The 20,240-nt window shown below is 43.3% G+C and overlaps 1 protein-coding gene across 3 annotated transcripts in view; it reads left to right on the forward strand.

Moving 5' to 3' along the window:
• The window catches only part of LOC115460507 (membrane-spanning 4-domains subfamily A member 4A-like), a 74,345-nt gene extending 55,413 nt beyond the window's left edge, over window positions 1-18,932 (forward strand). For 2 of the 3 annotated variants that reach the window (XM_030190275.1, XM_030190276.1), the window contains exons 5-8: window positions 4,642-4,827; window positions 10,972-11,091; window positions 14,780-14,827; window positions 18,260-18,932. In XM_030190275.1, the coding sequence (XP_030046135.1) occupies window positions 4,642-4,827; window positions 10,972-11,091; window positions 14,780-14,827; window positions 18,260-18,343 (438 nt within the window). In that variant the 3' untranslated portion in view covers window positions 18,344-18,932. The remainder of the gene's footprint in view (window positions 1-4,641; window positions 4,828-10,971; window positions 11,092-14,779; window positions 14,828-18,259) is intronic. The other variant, XM_030190277.1, reaches the window with a different exon arrangement.
• Window positions 18,933-20,240: the final 1,308 nt, after the last annotated feature.

The raw sequence follows: 20,240 nt of genomic DNA on the forward strand, positions 1-20,240 counted from the left end.
TGAGAGATGAGATAAACTTGCTAATGAAAGGAAGTCTCACCTGCGGAGGAGGATGAGAAGTGAGAAGCAGTGAAGGGGTAGGTGAGCCAAACCTTTGTGGAAAAACAACTAGCTATGGAGAGGTGCACTGGAGCTTGCTGAGGAGTGGGGGGAAACAGAAGGTTGGGTGAATGGGCAGTAAGAAGCAGAGCAGGTTAAAAAGATGAATTCAAGAGAATTTATGATTTAACAGTATCCAAGTTGCAGGAAAATAGTATATGTCAATATTCTCAGCCTGGTTTTCTTATCAATCTACTAGATGGTGGAATTTGTTGCCTATGGAAATTAGGATTCAATAAAAACTATACATTGTTTTCTAAGCAACTAAAAATGTTTGTGTTTCAAAGTTTGTGTTAATTGAATAATTAATTAAGGCCCCCTTTTACAAAGCTGCAGCAAAGAGGGGCCTGCGTTGATGTCGGCATGTGTTTTACACATGCACCGAGGCCCCCTTTTACCGCAGGTGGTAAAAGGGCCGGTCTCGCTTTCCTGCAGGAAATGGCCAAACAGCAAGTAAAGCACTTGCTGCGTGACCATATTGGGTGGCTATATCGGGGGGGGGGGGACCCCTTAACCCCTCCCATTGAGGGGGCGGTAAGGGCTCCCACATTAACCTGGCGGTAACCGGGCAGCACACGACACTACCCGATTACCGCTGGGTACTATCTGGCGCTACAAATTTTCGTGGTGCCGGAAATGACGGCACAGTAGGGGTGGGAAGTACCACCAGGCTTTTGCGGTAGCCCGGCGGTATTTCCTAAATAGCGAGCGGTAAGCCCACATTGGGCTTACCGCCGCTTAGTAAAAGGAGTCCTAAGTAGGTTATCCGATTCAAGTATAATTCTCTTATAATTCATTTGAAGATTGCAGTTTCTGTGGTATATTAGCTACCTTTTCATGTTTTTTTGACATTATCTACAGGTCCACACTGATATTTTTGACAATAATTGTAAGCTACATTGAACTCAAGAGGCCAAATGTGAGATACAAATGTCATAGTAAAGTACAGTAAAGATGTAGGGAGTGGATCATGTAGAGAGCTACTAAAGTCCCTGCCACCATATATTAAATAACAAATTATACCTGTGAAGGAGGAGAAAAAAATAAAAAGAGTAGAAGGAGTAAGGAGGAAGAAGAAATTAGGTGAAAGTGAAAGAATAGAGGAACGAGAGAGTTTGGTGCAGATAGGCTGAGTCGAGAGAGATTGGTGAGGACTGGTTGGGGGGGGAGTGTGGTGTGTGGATGCACTAAAGGGAGAGATAACATGATCAGATTAGATTTAATAACTGGGTTAAGAACACACAGGAAATCCAATACATTTGCGTTTAACTTTCATAAAAGAGACTATGTTAAAATGAAGAAACGGTAAAAGAAAAGGAACAGCTACAAAGGTCAAAAATTTACATCAGGCATGGATGTTGTTGTAAATTTTTGACCTTTGTAGATGCTCCTCATGGAAGTGCAGACCAGATATATTCCATGTATTAAAAAAGGCTAAAGGAAGGCCAAAAGACAGCCGGCATGTTAAAAAAGTGAGGTGATGGAGGATATTAGAGCTAAAAGTGTCAAGCCTCTTATGACTTGTTAACTATAAAGTCTCAATATCCTGAAGTATAACTTTGGCACACCAGCACACACCTGAAGTCTCTTTATTTTCTGAAGTTTCTTTTATTGAATAGATACAGATAATTTACTCACAGTCAGATGTTCAGAAGTGTTGCCCCAGGGCACAGAGACTCCGTAATTCTGAGAGCTGTAACAGTGGTTGGAGGTAGAAATCTGAGGAGAGGCAGCTTTATTGCAGAGGTGAGAAAATAGTTGAACAGGTAGAAGTAGCTCAGAGCGCTGTGACTGGAGAGTGCAATATCTCATTAGGAAGATATATTCAAGGTAAAAAAAAAAAACAAGTTCATTCCAAGGAGTGAAGCAGGACAAGTGCTATCTGAAGCAAGATGGAGAATGCCTCATGGCGAGAGAGACAGGGAGGTCAAGAAGGCTCACACAGGCCCAGGAAGGAACAGGTAAAGACCAATGGGACAGAGCCTGCCATCGGGTAGCAAGGGGTGGTCCTAGAGGACAGCCCTCGATTGGAGGGAAGGGTCGTACCTGGCTGATCTCTCAGGACAGAGATAGTAAGAATGACCAGGAAATGATAGCAGGTAGACAAAGGAGCCAAGCTTGGCTAAGAGAGGAGGTCTGGGCAGCAGCACAAACCAATGGTAACAGTTCTTACACAGACAGGCAAGTGTGGCTGCATTGCCTGTGAACTACATTACACACAATGCATTGCTCATGTATCTTTGCAATAGCAACTGCAGCAGTGAAGATCCTTAGAAGTGAGAATGACAGTAAAGGCATTAAAAACATTTTAGGGTCACATTGAGGGGCATAATTGAATGGGGATGCCCATCTCTAAGGGCGCCCATCTCTGAGGACGTCCCTGTGAAGGGGCGGGGGCATCCTGTATTATCGAAACAAGATGGGCGTCCATCTTTCATTTTGATAATACGGTCGGGGATGCCCAAATCTCAACATTTAGGTCAACCTAAGAGATGGTCGACCTAAATGTTGAGATAGTCGACCGTAAAGATGGATGAACTTGGTTTTCACCGATAATGGAAACCAAGGACGCCCATCTCAAAAACGACCAAATGCAAGCCCTTTGGTCATGGCAGGAGCCAGCATTCCTAGTGCACTGGTCCCCCTCACATGCCAGGACACCAACCGGGCACCCAAGGGGGCACTGCAGTGGACTTCACAAATTGCTCCCAGGTGCATAGCTCCCTTACCTTTGGTGCTGAGCCCCCCCCCAAAACCCACTCCCCACTACTGTACACCACTACCATAGCCCTAAGGGGTGAAGGGGGGGCACCTAGATGTGGGTACAGTGGGTTTCGGGTGGGTTTTGGAGGGCTCACATTTACCACCACAAATGTAACAGGTAGAGGGGGGATGGGCCTGGGTCCGCCTGCCTGAAGTGCACTGCACCCACTAAAAACTGCTCCAGGGACCTGCATACTGATGTGATGGAGCTGGGTATGACATTTGAGGCTGGCATAGAGGCTGGAAAAAATGTTTTTTAATTTTTTTTAGGGTGGGAGGGGGTTGGTGACCACTGGGGGAGTAAGGGGAGGTCATCCCCGATTCCCTCCGGTGGTCATCTGGTCAATTCAGGCACCTTTTCGAGGCTTAGTCGTTAAAAAAATTGGACCAAGTAAAATCGGCCAAATGCTCATCAGGGACGCCCTTCTTTTTTTCATTATCAGCAGAGGAGGCCCATCTCTTAACCACGCCCCCATTCAGTACACTGCCGACACACCACCGTGAAATTTGGTCGTCCCCGCGACGGAAAGCAGTTGAGGATGCCCAAAATCGGCTTTCCATTATGCTGATTTCGATGACCCTGAGAGAAGGACGCCCATCTCCTGATTTGTATCGGAAGATGGGCATCCTTCTCTTTCGATTATGCCACTGATTATAAACTAGTGCAAGGCTGTCAAAGGACAGAACAAAAAGAACATCCCTCAGAAATTAGAAGAAGGACCTGACTGAAGATAATAGAAAAAATATAAGGAATGGCAAGTCAAATGGAAAAAGGCAAAGAGAGACTTTGAAAAGAAGATTGCTTTGGAAGGAAAAACATCTAGAGTTTTTGTTTATTTAGTATATTAGAAACAAGAAGCTGGTAAAAGAGTAAGTCAGACTTCTGGATGACCAAGGGGTAAAGGGGGCACTCATGGAAGACAAAACCATAGTGGAGAGATTAAATGAATTCTTTGCTTCGGACTTCACCAAGGAAGATGTGGGAGATATACAATGGTCCACTCAAGCTGAAGTAATAATTGAAAATCTCAACACAGCTTACACTAGCTATGTAAATTAAGTGTTGAACACTCACCCTGTTGTAGACTTTATCGCTCCTATTTCACATAAAGATGGAGAAAAAAAGCTAACAGTGTCGCCACCCAGCCAGCCCAACTCTGCAGGCTATAAGGCGTGGGCTCAGCGTGCCATCATGTAGCTTAAAAAAACTCCATCATTTCATATTAACTGCTAACACTCAGGTGCTCCTCTCAAACTATTTGTCTCTCAACTAACAATCGTGTGTGTCCACAGTTATGTAGATCAATAATAAATGTTTTTCTGATACAATCTTTAGCTTTTATAATATAATGTAAATCCGGAGACCCCGCCAGAAATCACTTAGCTCAATGTTTTTGCATTATTACATTCAGCAAATGTTTCACATTAGTTCAGCAACTGCTTTCTACTGCTTTATCTGCTACTGAATTGTCGGAGCTGCACAGGGTTCTATTAAGGCACTGCACAATTCTGTACTTTCTATCTCCACCTGCTGGTAGATGGACCCAAATCAACAAGCTCTGAACTCATCTGATGTGACCAAAGGAAAGAAAATTAGCAGGTAAGGTCTAATTTCTCCAAATATAATAGTGAAGAAAGAACTTTAGGAGAAGGGGTGAAAATAAGAGAAAGACGGATGAAGAAAGATAATGAGATATACCTCGTTTTTCTTCTAATATACACCATAAAGCTTTAATGAAAAACTAACAAACTGATGTTCTCATATTCTTTGTGTGGCAGGTGAAGGGCAGCATGGTGATGAACATTTTAAGCTCCATTGCTGCTTTAGTTGGAATTATTCTTCTTTCCTTCGATCAGAGCTATACCTACTATAGATACTACAGTGACTGTGATTACAATTTACATGGCTATTATGGTGGATCATATGACAACTACAACTGCCAGATGTTTAGAAATGCCTTAGGGGTAAGTTTTCTCTCAAATAATTATTATAAGAGCAGTTCTATAAAGGACACCTAAAGTTATATGCCCAAAATATGGGCACTGAACTAGTATTCTATAACAGCACATGCACAAATGTTTTAAAAGTGCTCATTTTGACCAGGGTTTTACACATGGGATTGAAGGAGTGCTGCTTCTTAATCTCCTGTTGTTTATTTCCACCTCTAAAATTAATCAAAATAAAAATTGCAGCTTTATCACTTAATTGGTGGGTGCCTATATGTGTATAGTTATAAAATGGCTGCCCATAAATACACGTTAGGGGTATGCAGGTCAAAGATTGTTGTACTGTTTAGTTTCCTATGTCATTTGCAGGATTTTTCATTTCTTTTGGAGTTTTTAAATTTTCTTTAGTTTGAGGACAATGAGGGTGATGGCTCATCCTTAGTAAATACATACTGAGCAGACATGAGCCAAAAGTCACAAAACAGAGTCACTCTGATACATATACACACACACAAAACAAGTAAAATCCTGTTTAAGATTTCCAGTAGAAAAGTTAACGCAGTGAAAGCTCTTATTTGCACCAGTCTATAGTAAGCCTCTTGAGAGTCTGTGAAAAAAGGGTATATATACTAAGAGAATTTGACCTGGAGAAACTTTTATTTATTTTTCCTCAGTTTCCAATCTGCATTTATCCAAAGCAGATTGTATGTAAAAGTGATTTAGTTATGGTTCCCCAGGTTTTGGAAATTGGCCACTGTTAGACCAAGTGAAAAAAGAAACATCTGTAGCTGGACAGGAACACGGTGACCAATCATCAACCCATTAGTAATGTGCCATTTATTTCCATGACTAGTGAGCACCTTATGTTTGAGACCCTTACTGAGTGAGTAGATTCAAGGAATTTATTACATGCCAACCAAACTGCTTTTCGCAAACATCACAACACTGAAACAGCCTTATCGGGTATGCTCACTACCACACAGAGATCCCTGGCTCAGAGTAAAATGGTTCTATCTCTCATTCATCAGCTGCTCTTGATCTGGTAGATCAAGGGGTACCACCATCTAATGAACAGAAGATTGTGGTATCTAGGTGTTACAGGAAAGGCCTGACTATGCTTTCAATCTTATCTTTTTGGAAGATCTTATCGGATTCTATAGCAAGATGAGACTTAATGCCCTAGTGGAGGAGTGGCCTAGTGGTTAGGGTGGTGGACTTTGGTCCTGAGGAACTGAGTTCAATTCCCACTTCAGGCACAGGCAGCTCCTTGTGACTCTGGGCAAGTCACTTAACCCTCCATTGCCCCATGTAAGCCACATTGAGCCTGCCATGAGTGGGAAAGCGCGGGGTACAAGTGTAACAAACAAAAAAAAAATTTGTCTCAGATTGTGGGTGGCACAGGGTTCCCTCCTGGCCCCACTTGTATCTAATATATGCCTGGCCCCTTTGGCATGTTTGATTGATTCCATAGGTCTGATCCCCTATATATGTGCTGTCGTTGAGTCATGTAGCCCATCTGGCTTTACCTATCTGAACTCTAAATTGCAGCTCATAACTCACTGGCTGCAAATGAATAGAATGCGACTGAATCTAGATAAAACAAGAGGGGATTTTTTATTTACCAGGAGCCAGGATGAAGCCATTTCCTGTTCTATAAATTTTGTTGGCACCACTATTCCTGTAACTAATGCCCATAAGATTGTAGGTGTTATCTTTGACTCAGCTTTAACTTTCCATCCACATATCTCCTATACTTCTTCAGGATGTAACAGCTTTGGTCTACTCTAAATTTTCTTGCACCGAAGGCATTACACATTTTAGTCCATTCTCTTGTCTTGATACATCTTGACTATTGTAATACCCAGTTTATAGGTATGATCTCTAAAGAGATTAGACATCTGCAAATTGTGCAGAACACTGCCGTTAAACTGCTTGTGGATGCAAGCAAATTAGATCACGTAACGCCATTTCTGCATTTGGAACATTGGCTCCTGGTGTGTTAACAGATTGGAATATAAAATTCTGCTTTTTGTGTATATTGTCCTATACATGGTTTTCTACCTGTATATCTCTCTAGGTACCTAATTCCTTATGTGACCTTATAAAATCTCCACTCATCCAGCCAGAATTTATTAGCTGTTCCCTCCTTCCATCAGGTTTTCCAAAATGTGCTTCAAAACTCCATGTTCAATGTTGTGGAGCCCACCCTACGGAATGGGCTCCCCTTGGATCTTCGAATGGAGCCTCCTTTTCAAAACTTTAAAGTAAAGCTAAAAACGCACTTATGTAGGAAAGCATTTGCAGTATGAATGATTCTTCCCCTCTTCCTTCCTGCCCTTTTCAGAAGTTGTAGGACTGGGTGAAATCTTTAGGAATCATGGTTGAGGGGGATCTAAAATAGCACTATACCTACATGTCAAATAGGAAAAAACAGGTGCACTGTGGCTCCGATCAGTCTGACTGGCTTGAAATGTTTCAGGGAGTCCCATGGGGTCGGTGCTATTTGCTACCTTCTGTAGGGCTCCTTTTACTAAGCGGCGGTAAGCCCAATGCGGGGTCACTGCTCGCTATACAGGAAGTACTGCCAGGCTACCACAGCAGCCCGGCAGTACTTCTCACCCCTATCGCGCCATAATTTCTGGCGCTACATAAATTCATTTTTGTAGCGCTGGAGTGTACCCGGCAGTAGTCGGGCAGTGCTGCGTACTGCCTGGTTACTGCCGGGTTAATGCGGGAGCCCTTACTGCCACCTCAATGTGACCTCCCTCAGTTCTTGCTCTCTCCTGTCACTGTCTCCTTCTCCTTCTCTCTGTTCCTGATTCTGCTCCTTCACCTTGCTTCTCCTCTATTTATATCCTTATTTTTCCCCTCTCACTCACTTCCACATTTTTTTCTCTCATCTCTTTCACAATTTCTCTCTCTCTCTTCTCATTGTCCTCCAGGTCCAAAAGCTCTTTCTTTCTTTCTTTCTTTCTTTCTTTCTTTCTTTCTTTCTTTCTTTCTTTCTTTTCCTCCATTCCACTGTGCAGTATCTCTCCTTTCTTCTCCACCGCCCCTAGATGCAACATCTCTCCCCCCTCTGACATCTCTCCATTTGTTTTCCTTCCTTCTTCCCCGCCCTCCTGTTGTCCAGTATATCTCCCTCCCCTCCCCTCCTCCTCCAGGTCCATCATTCTCCATCTGGCTTCCTTCCTTTCCTCACTCCCTCACTATATCCAGCTCTCTCCTTCTCCTCCCCTCCTCCTCTGGGATTCAATATCTCATTCTCATCTCTCCCTCAACCCCCTCCTCTGGCCCCAAGTCTGGTATTTAATCTGTATCTAACCATCCCCCTCCCGAACCTTTAATTGATTCTCTGTCCAGGTCTCTGCTAGCAGGAATGATTCACACAGGCTATTTGCCGCCGAGCCTGGAGTCTGCTCTCTGCTGTATCTTCCCCACTCCCACCCCATCCCATCTGACCTAACTTTCTGCTTCCACAACTGATTTTAGGTGGGGGGGGGGGGGGGTCAGACACAGAGTTGGTGAGGAGGGGATTAGTTTGTCCCTGCCATGGATTTAGAGCCAAAAAATGGCACCCTGGCATTTCACACACAATGGCTTGACGGTCCACCATTTGAGTAGCCCTGCTGTAAGCTATGTGCTAAAGTATCGCATTTAGGCGTATGCATTTATGTCTGCTATTGACATGGTGTATGTGGATGTGCCTAAATATAGGTGCGTAGATGCTGGCTGACTTACTCTACTATTCTATAACACAAGCTGCTCAGTTGTGGAACGCCCCCTTATACCTGTGGCTATTGACTATCCACTCACTCCACATCTGGACTAGCTTACCACACACCTTGTTACTGGGACCAGTTCCAATACTTTATTCAACTGTACATATTTCTACTACTACTACTATTTAGCATTTCTATAGCGCTACAAGGCATACGCAGCGCTGCACAAACATAGAAGAAAGACAGTCCCTGCTCAAAGAGCTTACAATCTAATAGACAAAAAATAAATAAAGCAAATCAAATCAATTAATGTGAACGGGAAGGAAGAGAGGAGGGTAGGTGGAGGCGAGTGGTTACAAGTGGTTACGAGTCAAAAGCAATGTTAAAGAGGTGGGCTTTCAGTCTAGATTTAAAGGTGGCCAAGGATGGGGCAAGACGTAGGGGCTCAGGAAGTTTATTCCAGGCGTAGGGTGCAGCGAGACAGAAGGCGCGAAGTCTGGAGTTGGCAGTAGTGGAGAAGGGAGCAGATAAGAAGGATTTATCCATGGAGCGGAGTGCACGGGAAGGGGTGTAGGGAAGGACGAGTGTGGAGAGATACTGGGGAGCACCAGAGTGAATACATTTATAGGTTAGTAGAAGAAGTTTGAACAGGATGCGCAAAACGGATAGGGAGCCAGTGAAGGGTCTTGAGGAGAGGGGTAGTATGAGTAAAGCGACCCTGGCGGAAGATGAGACGGGCAGCAGAGTTTTGAACCGACTGGAGAGGGGAGAGGTGACTAAGTGGAGGCCAGCAAGAAGCAGATTGCAGTAGTCTAAACGAGAGGTGACAAGGGTGTGGACGAGGGTTTTGGTAGAGTGCTCGGAAAGAAAGGGGGCGGATTTACGGATGTTGTAAAGAAAGAAACGACAGGTCTTGGCGGTCTGCTGGATATGAGCAGAGAAGGAGAGAGAAGAGTCAAAGATGACCCCAAGGTTTCGAGCTGAGGAGACAGGGAGAATGAGAGAGCCATCAACAGAAACAGAAAACGGGGGGAGCGGGGAGGTGGGTTTGGGGGGGAAAATGAGAAGCTCGGTTTTGGTCATATTTAATTTCAGGTGGCGTTGAGACATCCAGGCAGCAATGTCAGACAAGCACGCTGAGACTTTGGTTTGGATGCAAGGTGAGATATCAGGGGTAGAAAGGTAGATTTGGGAGTCATCAGCATAGAGATGGTAGGAAAAGCCATGGGATGAGATTAATGAACCAAGGGAAGAAGTGTAGATAGAAAAGAGGAGGGGACCAAGAACAGAACCCTGAGGTACGCCGACAGGCAGAGGGATAGAAGTAGAAGAGGATCCACCAGAGTGAACACTAAAGGTGCGGAGGGAGAGGTAGGAAGAGAACCAGGAAAGGACAGAGCCCTGGAATCCAAGTGAGGACAGGGTATCGAGAAGTATGCTGTGATCGACAGTGTCAAAAGCAGCGGAAAGATCAAGAGAATGAGGATGGAATATTGACCTCTGGATTTAGCCAGTAATAGGTCATTGGAGACTTTAGTAAGCGCAGTTTCGGTTGAGTGGAGAGGGCGAAAACCAGATTGTAATGGGTCAAGAATAGCATGTGAGGAGAGAAAATCAAGGCAGCGGCGGTGAACAGCACGCTCAAGTAATTTGGAGAGAAAAGGAAGGAGGGAGATGGGTCGGTAATTAGAGGGACAAGTAGGGTCAAGTGAAGGCTTCTTAAGGAGAGGTGTGACCACAGCATGTTTAAGGCAGCAGGGACAGTCGCAGTGGAAAGTGAGAGGTTGAGAATGTGACAGATAAAAGGAATAAGAGTAGGAGAGATGGCATTAAGAAGGTGGGTGGGAATGGGATCAGAGGAACAGGTGGTACATTTTGAGGAAGAAAGGAGAAGTGTAGTTTCCTCAATAGTAATATAATTTGCCTTCCATTTAGCCACCCATTTAGTTCCCCCCAATGCCTCTGTCCTACCTATCTTGTCTCTATAAATCTAAATTGCACCTACCTCCCCAACCCTCAGCTGCCTAGTAAGATGCTTCACTGTATTGTGTTGACATTTTGTTATTCGAATGTTCTCACATGCTGCCTATTATGATATATCATATGTATTCAGCTGATGTTTATCATATTTCTGTCATATGAAAGTTCTACCGTGCTGTTTATATATCTATATTGCTGATACTCTATCATGTCATTTTGCTATAATTAGGATTTTATTTACCTGTCTCCAAGTTTACCTCATTGATTGCATTTTATGCTTAAATTTAGACATTTTACTATTGTTATGCTATCTTAACACAATGTAAGTCATATATGTCAAGCTATCCATGTTGTACACTACCCTGGGTGAATCTCTTTATAAAGGAGGTTAATAACTCCCGATAAATAAAAATACAAAAGTATAGAAATTAAGCACTTTCACCCTTGTTTTTCTCCATAGGTAGCCACTAAGGGGATTGAAGGTGTTCTCCTCGTTCTGATGATTCTGGAGTTATGCATCTCAATATCCACCTCTGCATTTGGGTGCAATGCTGTATGTTGCAGCTCCAACTCCAACATGGTAATTACAGCAAACTAATGATCTGTCATTAAATAAATCTCCAGTATGTACTGCAGCCCTCAGACTACAAACCTGTTTCTTGGATCAGATACACCATCTGCTTGGGTGGTTTCTTTAGTTTTTTTTTCTAATCTTTTGCTCTATGGATGCATATTGTATGTTTGTTGCAATACTGTAACACCGGCTGATTTGACAGATTATCCCCTAGGGTCTAAGGATATGCTTTACTTTTGAAACAGTAGCACAGAAACACCAGTAACACTCTTATTTTGTTTCATGCCATTTTCAAAACAAAACAAAAATATCTATACAATGTGGTTAGTTCATTCTTGATAGTGTTATCATGTATTGAAGCATACGGTATTAGCTAATCACAATGTGAAATGTAAAAGTGCATTAAAATCCCTTTCTCCCTCTCTCTCTTCCCTCCATCCCATTCCCCCTCCCTTTTCCTCCAGATCCAGCATCTCTCCCTCTCTTTTTCCCCTCCCCATTGGTCCATATCTCTCTCGCTCTCTCTTTTCCTTCTGCTCCCCCCTCCAGGTCCAGCATTTCTCCCCCTCCCCTTTGCTTCTGGTTTATCCCCCACACCATGTCTGGCATCTCTCCATTAACCTCTCCCCCACTAACACACAGGTCTGTCATTTCTATGCACTCTCCTCTCATCCTCCTAATGTGCGTGGGTTGCCAGTAGAGGCAGCATTAGAAACTGGCTGCTTCTGGCCTAGCTTTACCAGGGTCTTCCCTCTGTAGCCTTCCACCTCTCTGATGCAACTTCCTGTGGGCAGGCCTCTGCAAAGGAAAGGCCCTGTTGGGGCATGACTTGAAGCCAGTTTTAAGTGCCAACTCCGCTAGCAACCCATGAGCATTAGGAGGACCTGGGGGAGGGGGGCGGCAGATAACTGACAGATCTGTGGAAGGGTGGGTGCAAAGGAAGGGAGGGATGTTGGAACTGCTAGGGGATATCAACTACAGGTAGCTCCCTACCAATGGGTAGCCTTGGGCTTTTGCCAGGCACACTCAATTGTAGCTACACCCCTGGATCCAAGCATTTTGTTTTTCACCTTCTCTTGTGACAGTGTCTCAGTACTTGTCAGTTTGGCTCCAGTACCTCTTCCAGATTCACTGAGATTTCTTACAGTTCCTCTACATGATCACCCTTGAAAACCATTTCCAGTACAGATAGATTTCTTACATCTTCTTTCGTAAAGACCGAAGCAAAGAATTCATTCAATCTCTCTGCTATGGCCTCATCAGCTTTGAATATCATTTCTAGTACTGAAATCTCTCCCATATCTTCCTCGGTCAAAAGTGAAGCATAGATTTCATTTACTCTCTTCACTATGCCATTGTCTTTCCTGAGTTCCCCTTTTACCCCTCAATCATATAGCGGTCCAACTGATTCTTATACAAGATTCTTACTTCTATTATACTTAAAAGCAGGTATATACTATGTGGTTTTACCTCCAATGCAGCTTTCTTTTCAAAACCTCTTTGCCTTATCAGCACTTTGCGTATGACTTCCCATTCCTTATCCTGTTTCTATTTTCTGAAGAATTTTGTTTTAGCTCTAATAGCTTCCTTCACCTCACTTTACATTGAAACCCTCTGCTCAGTGTGCTGGATACTGGGCTTGATGGACCTTCGATCTATCCCAGTATGGCAATGCTTATTTTCTTATGTTCCATATTTAAGTTTGGTGACTTGTTTTGAATGCCATCCTCCTTGGTAAGTGCAACCATAATCAGCTGTCCCCCATTAATCCAGTCTGCTCAGAGATATTTCTTCAGCTCTGTCACTAGTCTTTTTAAAGTGCCTCATGGTGTTGTTTTCCCTCTTTTCTTGACATGTCTCGGTATTAATATTTTGTGTTTCATGGTATGTTGCTTTCTTCTTTGAGATGCCCTTTGAGCTGATTATACAGTATCCAGTATTCTTTCCTTAAAATCTCTCTTCTGCTGTTTATGTTCATTGCAATGTCTCTCTGAAGCTGTTCATGCTATATTCGTACTCTTTACATTATATTACATCTAGCCCGCATCTACCTACATAGTTCAATGTGGGGAACAAAAGAAGAACTGGAGCATCCTCTAGGAAGTCAGAAAGTAACATACAAAAGCCAGGAATACACACCTCATTAACATTGGGTTACAAACTTAGCAAATAAAAATGTCTTCAGATGCTTCCTAAACTGATGGTAATCTCTAGCTGATCTAAGTGACAATGGTAGTGCATTCCATATCAAGGCAAACTGATATGACAGAGATATATTAAACTGTTTCCTAGACTTCAGATGCCTCATTGATGGAAAAGTTAACAACTGAATCCTAAGACCATGCATTACATTTCCAGTTAAACACTGAAAATAAGTCTGCATGTATTCTGGTTAAACACCATACAATGCCTTATGAGTTAGATTTTAAAATGTAATCTAGCATCTATAGGGAGCCAATGCCTTTCTAAAAACAATAGTGTTAATGAATCATATTTAAATGCAGAATAAATCAGCCTAACAGCTACATTCTGTACCAACTGCAACCTGTGCTTCAAACAGTCGTATAGACCAAAGTTCAATAATCTAACTTTGATAGCACTAAAGATTGGACAAATAATCTAAATGTTGATTGATCAAAATATTTTCAAACAAGACATAGGCAGTGCTGTACACATTATATGCAGGTACTTTCTCTGTCCCTAGAGGGCTCACTTCCACCCATAAAAATGTAGTGTTTTTTTGTTGTTGTTCAAATAGAGTATCAATATCATTGCTGCCACATGCTAATAATGGGGAAAAAACACTGTTACATCATCCACATATATAAATGCTTTAATATTAATTTTATCAAGGGCTTCCACCAGTGTTTGCAACAGTAGGTTGAACAGGGTCGGAGAAAGCGGCAAACCCTATGGCACACCACAAGGAGGCTTCCAAGATTTAGATAATATGTCCTGTCTCTTTACTATGTATGGCCTATTGGTCAGAAAACCTTGAAACCAGGCTAAAACAAGCCCACAAATTCCTATCCCTTCGAAAATGCTCAATAACAATTCATGATCAACAAAGTCAAACAAGCTCGACAAATGAAACTGTATAATCTGACAGTTATGACTGAGTGACAAATCATTTTTCCCAAGCTCTATCAGTGAACTCAGACCACCGTCTCGGTACTGAACTCTGTCCGGAAACCGGACTTAAGTTAGAAGAATCCAGAATTTGTCTAAATAAGCTTCAATTGTCTAATTGCAACACCTCTCATTTCATGTCCTCTCGTTCTACCGCCTTCCCCTCTCCACTGTCTGGTTTCCTCCTTTCTGTTGTATGGAGACTGTTTTCTTCTTGTTCTCTTTTTTCATGATTTATATGTTCCATGGGTGTCTCAGATTTTTTACCCAGGCCTCTCTTCATCTGTTCGTACTGTATTCTTACTTCAGATGTATCATGGTACTACTGTCTCCTTCTCAGAAGGTCCTTCTTTAGTTCTTCATACTGTATTCATACTGTGGGTGTCTTTGGATCATTTTCCAAAGTCCTCTCTTCAAGCTGTTCATGCTGTATTCTTGCTTTGGGTATATAATAGAACTGCTGTATCACTCTCAGAGGTCTTTCTTCAACAACACATACCTCAGGATTTGTCCCCAAAGTCTCTCTTCAGCTGTTCATGCTGTGTTCATATTTTGTGTGTTTCAGAATCCTATTGTTGTACAAACAGGACAACAGCAGTATCCAATCCCACAGGTAACTGAAAATGAAAAAGCAGGAAAATCTGTCTGCGCCATGAGATCACCTGTGTGCATCAGTTTTTGATACGTTAGTGAAAAGCACCATAAGTCTAAGACATACAAACACAGAGGGCCCTGTTTACTAAGCCGTGCTGTAGGCATACTAACTTTTTAGCGCATGCTAAAAATTAGTGCGCACTAACGATAGAGACACCCATTATATTCCTATGGGTGTCTCTATCGTTAACACATGCTAAAATATTTGTGTGCCTACAGCGCGGCTTAGTGAACAGGGCCCAGAGTTTGCAAAAAGTAGCCAATAAAAGAGAAGCAGCTCCTTATTTTTTCCAACCTTATGTAGCAAAGCAAAAATCTCTTCCTATACCACCTATTTCATGCCTTTCTGTTCTACTTCCCTTTTTTTCCCCTTATTTTTTATTTCTATTTAATTTTTGAGGAATAACACAGGAATAATACAATGCTGCCAGCAAGGGGCGAAGAAAAGAATAATGCAGGGACCGAGGTGGCGCTGTCGGGGAGGACATGCAGTGGCGTACCTAGCGTATTTGACACCCGGGGCCAATCACTTTTTAACACCCCCTCCTCTATATGAAAATATTATTTTTTTTAGTAATAATCCACGAGTCACACAACAAGGGTGTACCTAGGAAAGGCAGCATCTTAACCACTGCAGTGAGCACTAGAACATCAATACCCCCATTGTAAAACTAACCAAGACATTAGTAAAAATGATCCTGCCAACAGAAAACCCATGTCTTTTCACAAATATAGAACACCGATACATCCTCACCAAGTATAGAATAAGTAACCACAAACTAAATTAAACTGAACCCCCAAGAGGCCAGATTCCGCATACAGTGCAACACCATAGAAACAGTGATACATGTCCCCTATACTGTGCAAAATATAAACATAGACATAAATTGAAAACCTGACAAATGCCAATCACCACTTTACAAATTAACAAATAGAAATAAAACAAAAAATAGAAAATAAGATAATACCATTTTATTGGACTAATACATTTTTCAATTAGCTTTCAGAAGCCAAAACCTCCTTCCTCACGTCAGTACAGTATACTGCTGGTTCGGTCCTGTCCTAAGGATGGAGGTTTTGGTCTCTGAAAGTTAGTCAAAAATGTATTAAAATTAGTCCAACAAAAAGATCACCTTATTTTCATTTTCTATGTAAAACCACAGCCACAATACTATTTTATTCTAAATCAAATAAATAAATCAATCTTTTTTTCTACATTTGTCGTCTCTGGTTTCTGCTTTCCTCATCTTCTCTTCACTTTCTCCCTTCCATCCAGCATCTGCTCTCTTTCTCTCTCCCTTTCATCCAATGTCTGACAGCTCTCTCTGCCCCTTCCATCCACTGCCTGCCTTTTCTTTCCCTTCTTTCCAGCATATGCCTCCCTCTCTCCTTTTTATATGATGCATTCCAGCATCTCCCCTTCTCGCCATCTTTCTCTCTCAACTCTCTGTTCTCCATCCATATCCATCTTCTGCTTATCTCCTGTCTATTTGACTTTTTTCTCTCCACGTTCACTGTTATTCCCTCTTACTCCCTCTGTCTCCTATCCATAACCTCCCCTCTGTGTCTCTGTCCATATTTGCCCATGTTCAGCATTTGCTCTGTGTCCCCATCCCTTCCCACGTTCTTCACCCTTCTTTCTCCCTCTCTCCTGCACTCCAAACCCAGGGCCAGTATCTCTCTCCCCTGCTTCATAATACTGCATCTTGTTCTCCCCCTCTCCTGATCCAGCTTTTTCCCAGTCTCCTCTCCATCATTTCATCCCACCTTTCTCTTCCCTCCCCTTCTTGCTTCCCTTAGATCTATCTAGACTACCATCAATCTTACTACTTTCTCCACCCCCCTTTTCCCATTCTCATGCCATTGCTTTCCTTCCTCTCTCCACCACCCTTTCCCCTTAGGTCTGGCATTGCAGTCTCCACCCCCTCTTCCCCTTAGATAATGGCATCAAATCCTCCTCTCTCCACCCCCCTTTCCCTTTGGTCTGGCTGGCTGACATCGCTTCCCCCCCCCCCCCCCCCCACTAGTGCGGTATCGCTCTCTGCCTCCTCACTCCATGCCCGCTCTGCTCGTCTTTAAACTTCGAGGCTTCTGGCAGCAGCATCAGCAATGTAAGCGCTGACCTTCTGCCTGCCCTGGAAGCACCCTCTATACAGCTTCCCGCGTAGGCGGGACGCTGTCTAGAGAAAGCTTCCAGGGCTGGCCGAAGGCAGTGCTTACATTGCTGATGCTGGTGCCGGAAGCCTCGAAGTTTAAAGACGTGCAGAGTGGGGCGGACGTGGAGCGAGAAGGAGAAGAGTGATACTGCACTAGTCGGGGGACGGGGGGGGGGGGGGGGGGAAGGACACCCATGCAGCACCGCACCGGGGGGTGGGTAAAGACGGCAGCACCGCACCAGTCGGGGGGGAGGAAGACGTCCATGGGAGCACCCCCTCACGAGCTGCACATGGGGCGGTCCGCCACTGAGGGCATGCGAGGGGATGTTAGGTGGGCGGGCCTGGAGGGAAAGTGGCTGGGCCTGGGCCCGTCCAGGAAAGCCCGTGGCTACGCCCCTGGTGGCAGTTATGTCAGTGAGGCTTGATTATGATGGTAAGCATATTGGTGCTACTGTTAACGGGAACATATCAGTGATATTAATAATGGTGGATAGTGGGTGTGATGATTATGATAATATCAGGGTCACCATAGTTATTATTTATTTATATTCCACCTTTACCAAAGCAGAGTACATAAAAAACATTTGCAATATATGTCAACACCTAGACAAACATACAGTAATCATAAATAAAATTGTACAATCAGATAAAACAGTGATATTACATGGCCTTCAGGAATAGCGTCAAAGCCTAGTTTTTAAATAGGTTTTTAGTTGATGAGGATGATTGGGGGGAGTTGAGATGGATGGGATTAAGGTGGTGGGAGTTGAGTAGGTAAGGAGGCTGGGGTCAGTGAGTGGTTAGAGTGGAAGGTTTTAATGATATTTTATTGTTATTTGTAATATTTCAAACATTTTTGGGAGGGAATGTCATCAAGTTCTACTAAATAAATAAATAGTGGTTAGTACAATGGTCTTTGAGACAATTTCTCCAAAAGAGTTAATCTTGCACATATATGACAAGAATGAACCTTACTCCTAAGCAATGGCATATGGAGTATGATCTCAGTCTCTCAAATTTACTGCTGAAAAACTTGTATTGTGCTAAACAGAGCTTTCCTCTGGAGTTTGAAATATGGTTATCTATACAATGTGAATTGTGCTGTTGATGAAGAAAATGGAACTAGTGGCACAAATTATGATGAAATGGAGAAGAAGAATAAAAACAAAGGTGCAATGATAGAGACATTGCTCACATTAACAATGAACCTGACCATAATTTTTTCTTTTCTTTAGCAATCACTCATCATCCTGCAAAATGAATACAAACCAGGGATGAACTTCAATCCTGTGGCCCCACCAATGTATAGTTGTAAATAAATCAGTATACACCAGTAGCCAACCTTCCATCTGCGCCAGCCCAGCGTATACTGAAAGTGGTCAACACAGACCAGAAGCCACCCTTCACCTATGGTCAGTCCCATTATACAACAACATTGATCCATGCAGACACCAACAGCTAATAATAATGACTAAACAAGATCGCCTGAGAAATAGGAATGGTGAGGGAGAGAAATGAGGCAAAATATCCAACATTCAGAAGTAGAGTCTGCTTATTGTAGTCTGCAAATAGTCAGGGAATCAACACAATTAGCATTTGCTGATTTTTACCAAAGGGAAACCAAAGGTTGAGGGACCAGTGGCTTCTGTTGGGACGAATACGTGAGTTTCCTACAAATGCCAACAGGATAGCATTGTAAGGTCAGTTGTATAACGGGGTGCCCACATTTATGTGCAAACACAAATACAAAGAAAAATGGGTAGACCAATGTAGTTCCAAAGCAAGTGGTTTACTGGCTAAAAGTGACTCAACGCAGAACTGCATTTCAGCTCCACATGCACCTGCCTCAGGAGCAGTGCATTTTTTCTAGCGAAAAAGGTGCTGGTACTCAAATGCTAGGCCACCCTTCAGGGTTGGGGTGATCACTGAGGGACCCATTCCACAATAGCCAGGCCCCCTGCAATCAGTCACAGAATCCAGGCAGAATTGATGTGTAGAGCCTGAGCTCTTTCATTAAAACTTGGGAACCATAGGTCAATTTTAGCAGACAATGGAAAAGGTGCCGGTACTCAGTACCCCCCAAGTACACCCTCAAAAAAAGCCCTGCTCAGGAGTCAGTTATACAGTCTCAGCCAAGATTAGTAAATGCAGATAAATATGGCAGTGAATACGTACTTGCATCTTTACGCTCTCTTGCGTTTTGGTTCTACAGTGCTTTTGATGCTGTATTAGTGGATATATTCAGTGCCTGCATTTACCAATCTTGGCTGAGAATGTATAATTGACTCCTGAGGCAGGCGCATGTGGCGCTGAAATGCAGTTCTGCGTTGAGTCATTTTTACCCAATAAGCCACTTGCTTTGGAACTACATTGTGCTTCTATTTGCACCTTTTTGCTAAGGGGATCACTTCTGGGGGGGGGGGGGTGGATTTTTTTTTGCCCACATTTATGTGCCACGTGTGGCAAATCAAGTAATTGAAAGGGGGTGTTTAAATGAGTGGCATATGGGTGGGCAGTAAGTGCGGCTCCCGCTTACAGATGTACCTTAAAGAATATTGTACGTTATGTACCCTTGTCCTATGTTGGTGTTCACAATTACACCAGATCAGACTGGTGTGACTTTGGTGCCTACATTTTAGGTGTGTTAATGCCAGGTTATGCTAGTGTTCATTAATGGAATCCGGCTGCCCAGATGCTGTTATAGAAGTTTTCGATAGAAAAAAAAGCACAACTGGGCCTTCAGGATTGAGATAAGTGCATTCACTCTACCGCTCCCCAGTACCTCTCCACTCTTGTCTCTCCCTACGCCCCCCCCCCCCTCGGGCACTCCATTCTGTGGATAAATCTCTCTTGTCTGTCCCCTTCTCCTCTACTGCTAATTCCAGACTCCGTTCCTTTTATCACGCTGCACCTCACGCCTGGAATAGACTTCCCGAGCCTGTACCGTAGCCCTGTCTTTGGTCGTTTTCAAATCCAGGCTAAAAGCCCACCTCTTTAACGCTGCTTTTGACTCCTAACCACTACTCACTTGCCCTGTACCCTTTTATCCCCTCCTCTTTAATTCCCTTACCTCTTAGTTGCTCTGTCTGTTTGTCTGTCCTACTTAGATTGTGAGCTCTATGAGCAGGAACTGTCTTTTCATGTATGGTGTACAGCGCTGCGAATGCCTTGTAGCGCTATAGAAGTGATAAGTAGTAGTAGTAGTAGATTCTGTTG

This window comes from Microcaecilia unicolor, chromosome 1, assembly GCF_901765095.1.
Source record: "Microcaecilia unicolor chromosome 1, aMicUni1.1, whole genome shotgun sequence".
NCBI lineage: Eukaryota > Metazoa > Chordata > Amphibia > Gymnophiona > Siphonopidae > Microcaecilia > Microcaecilia unicolor.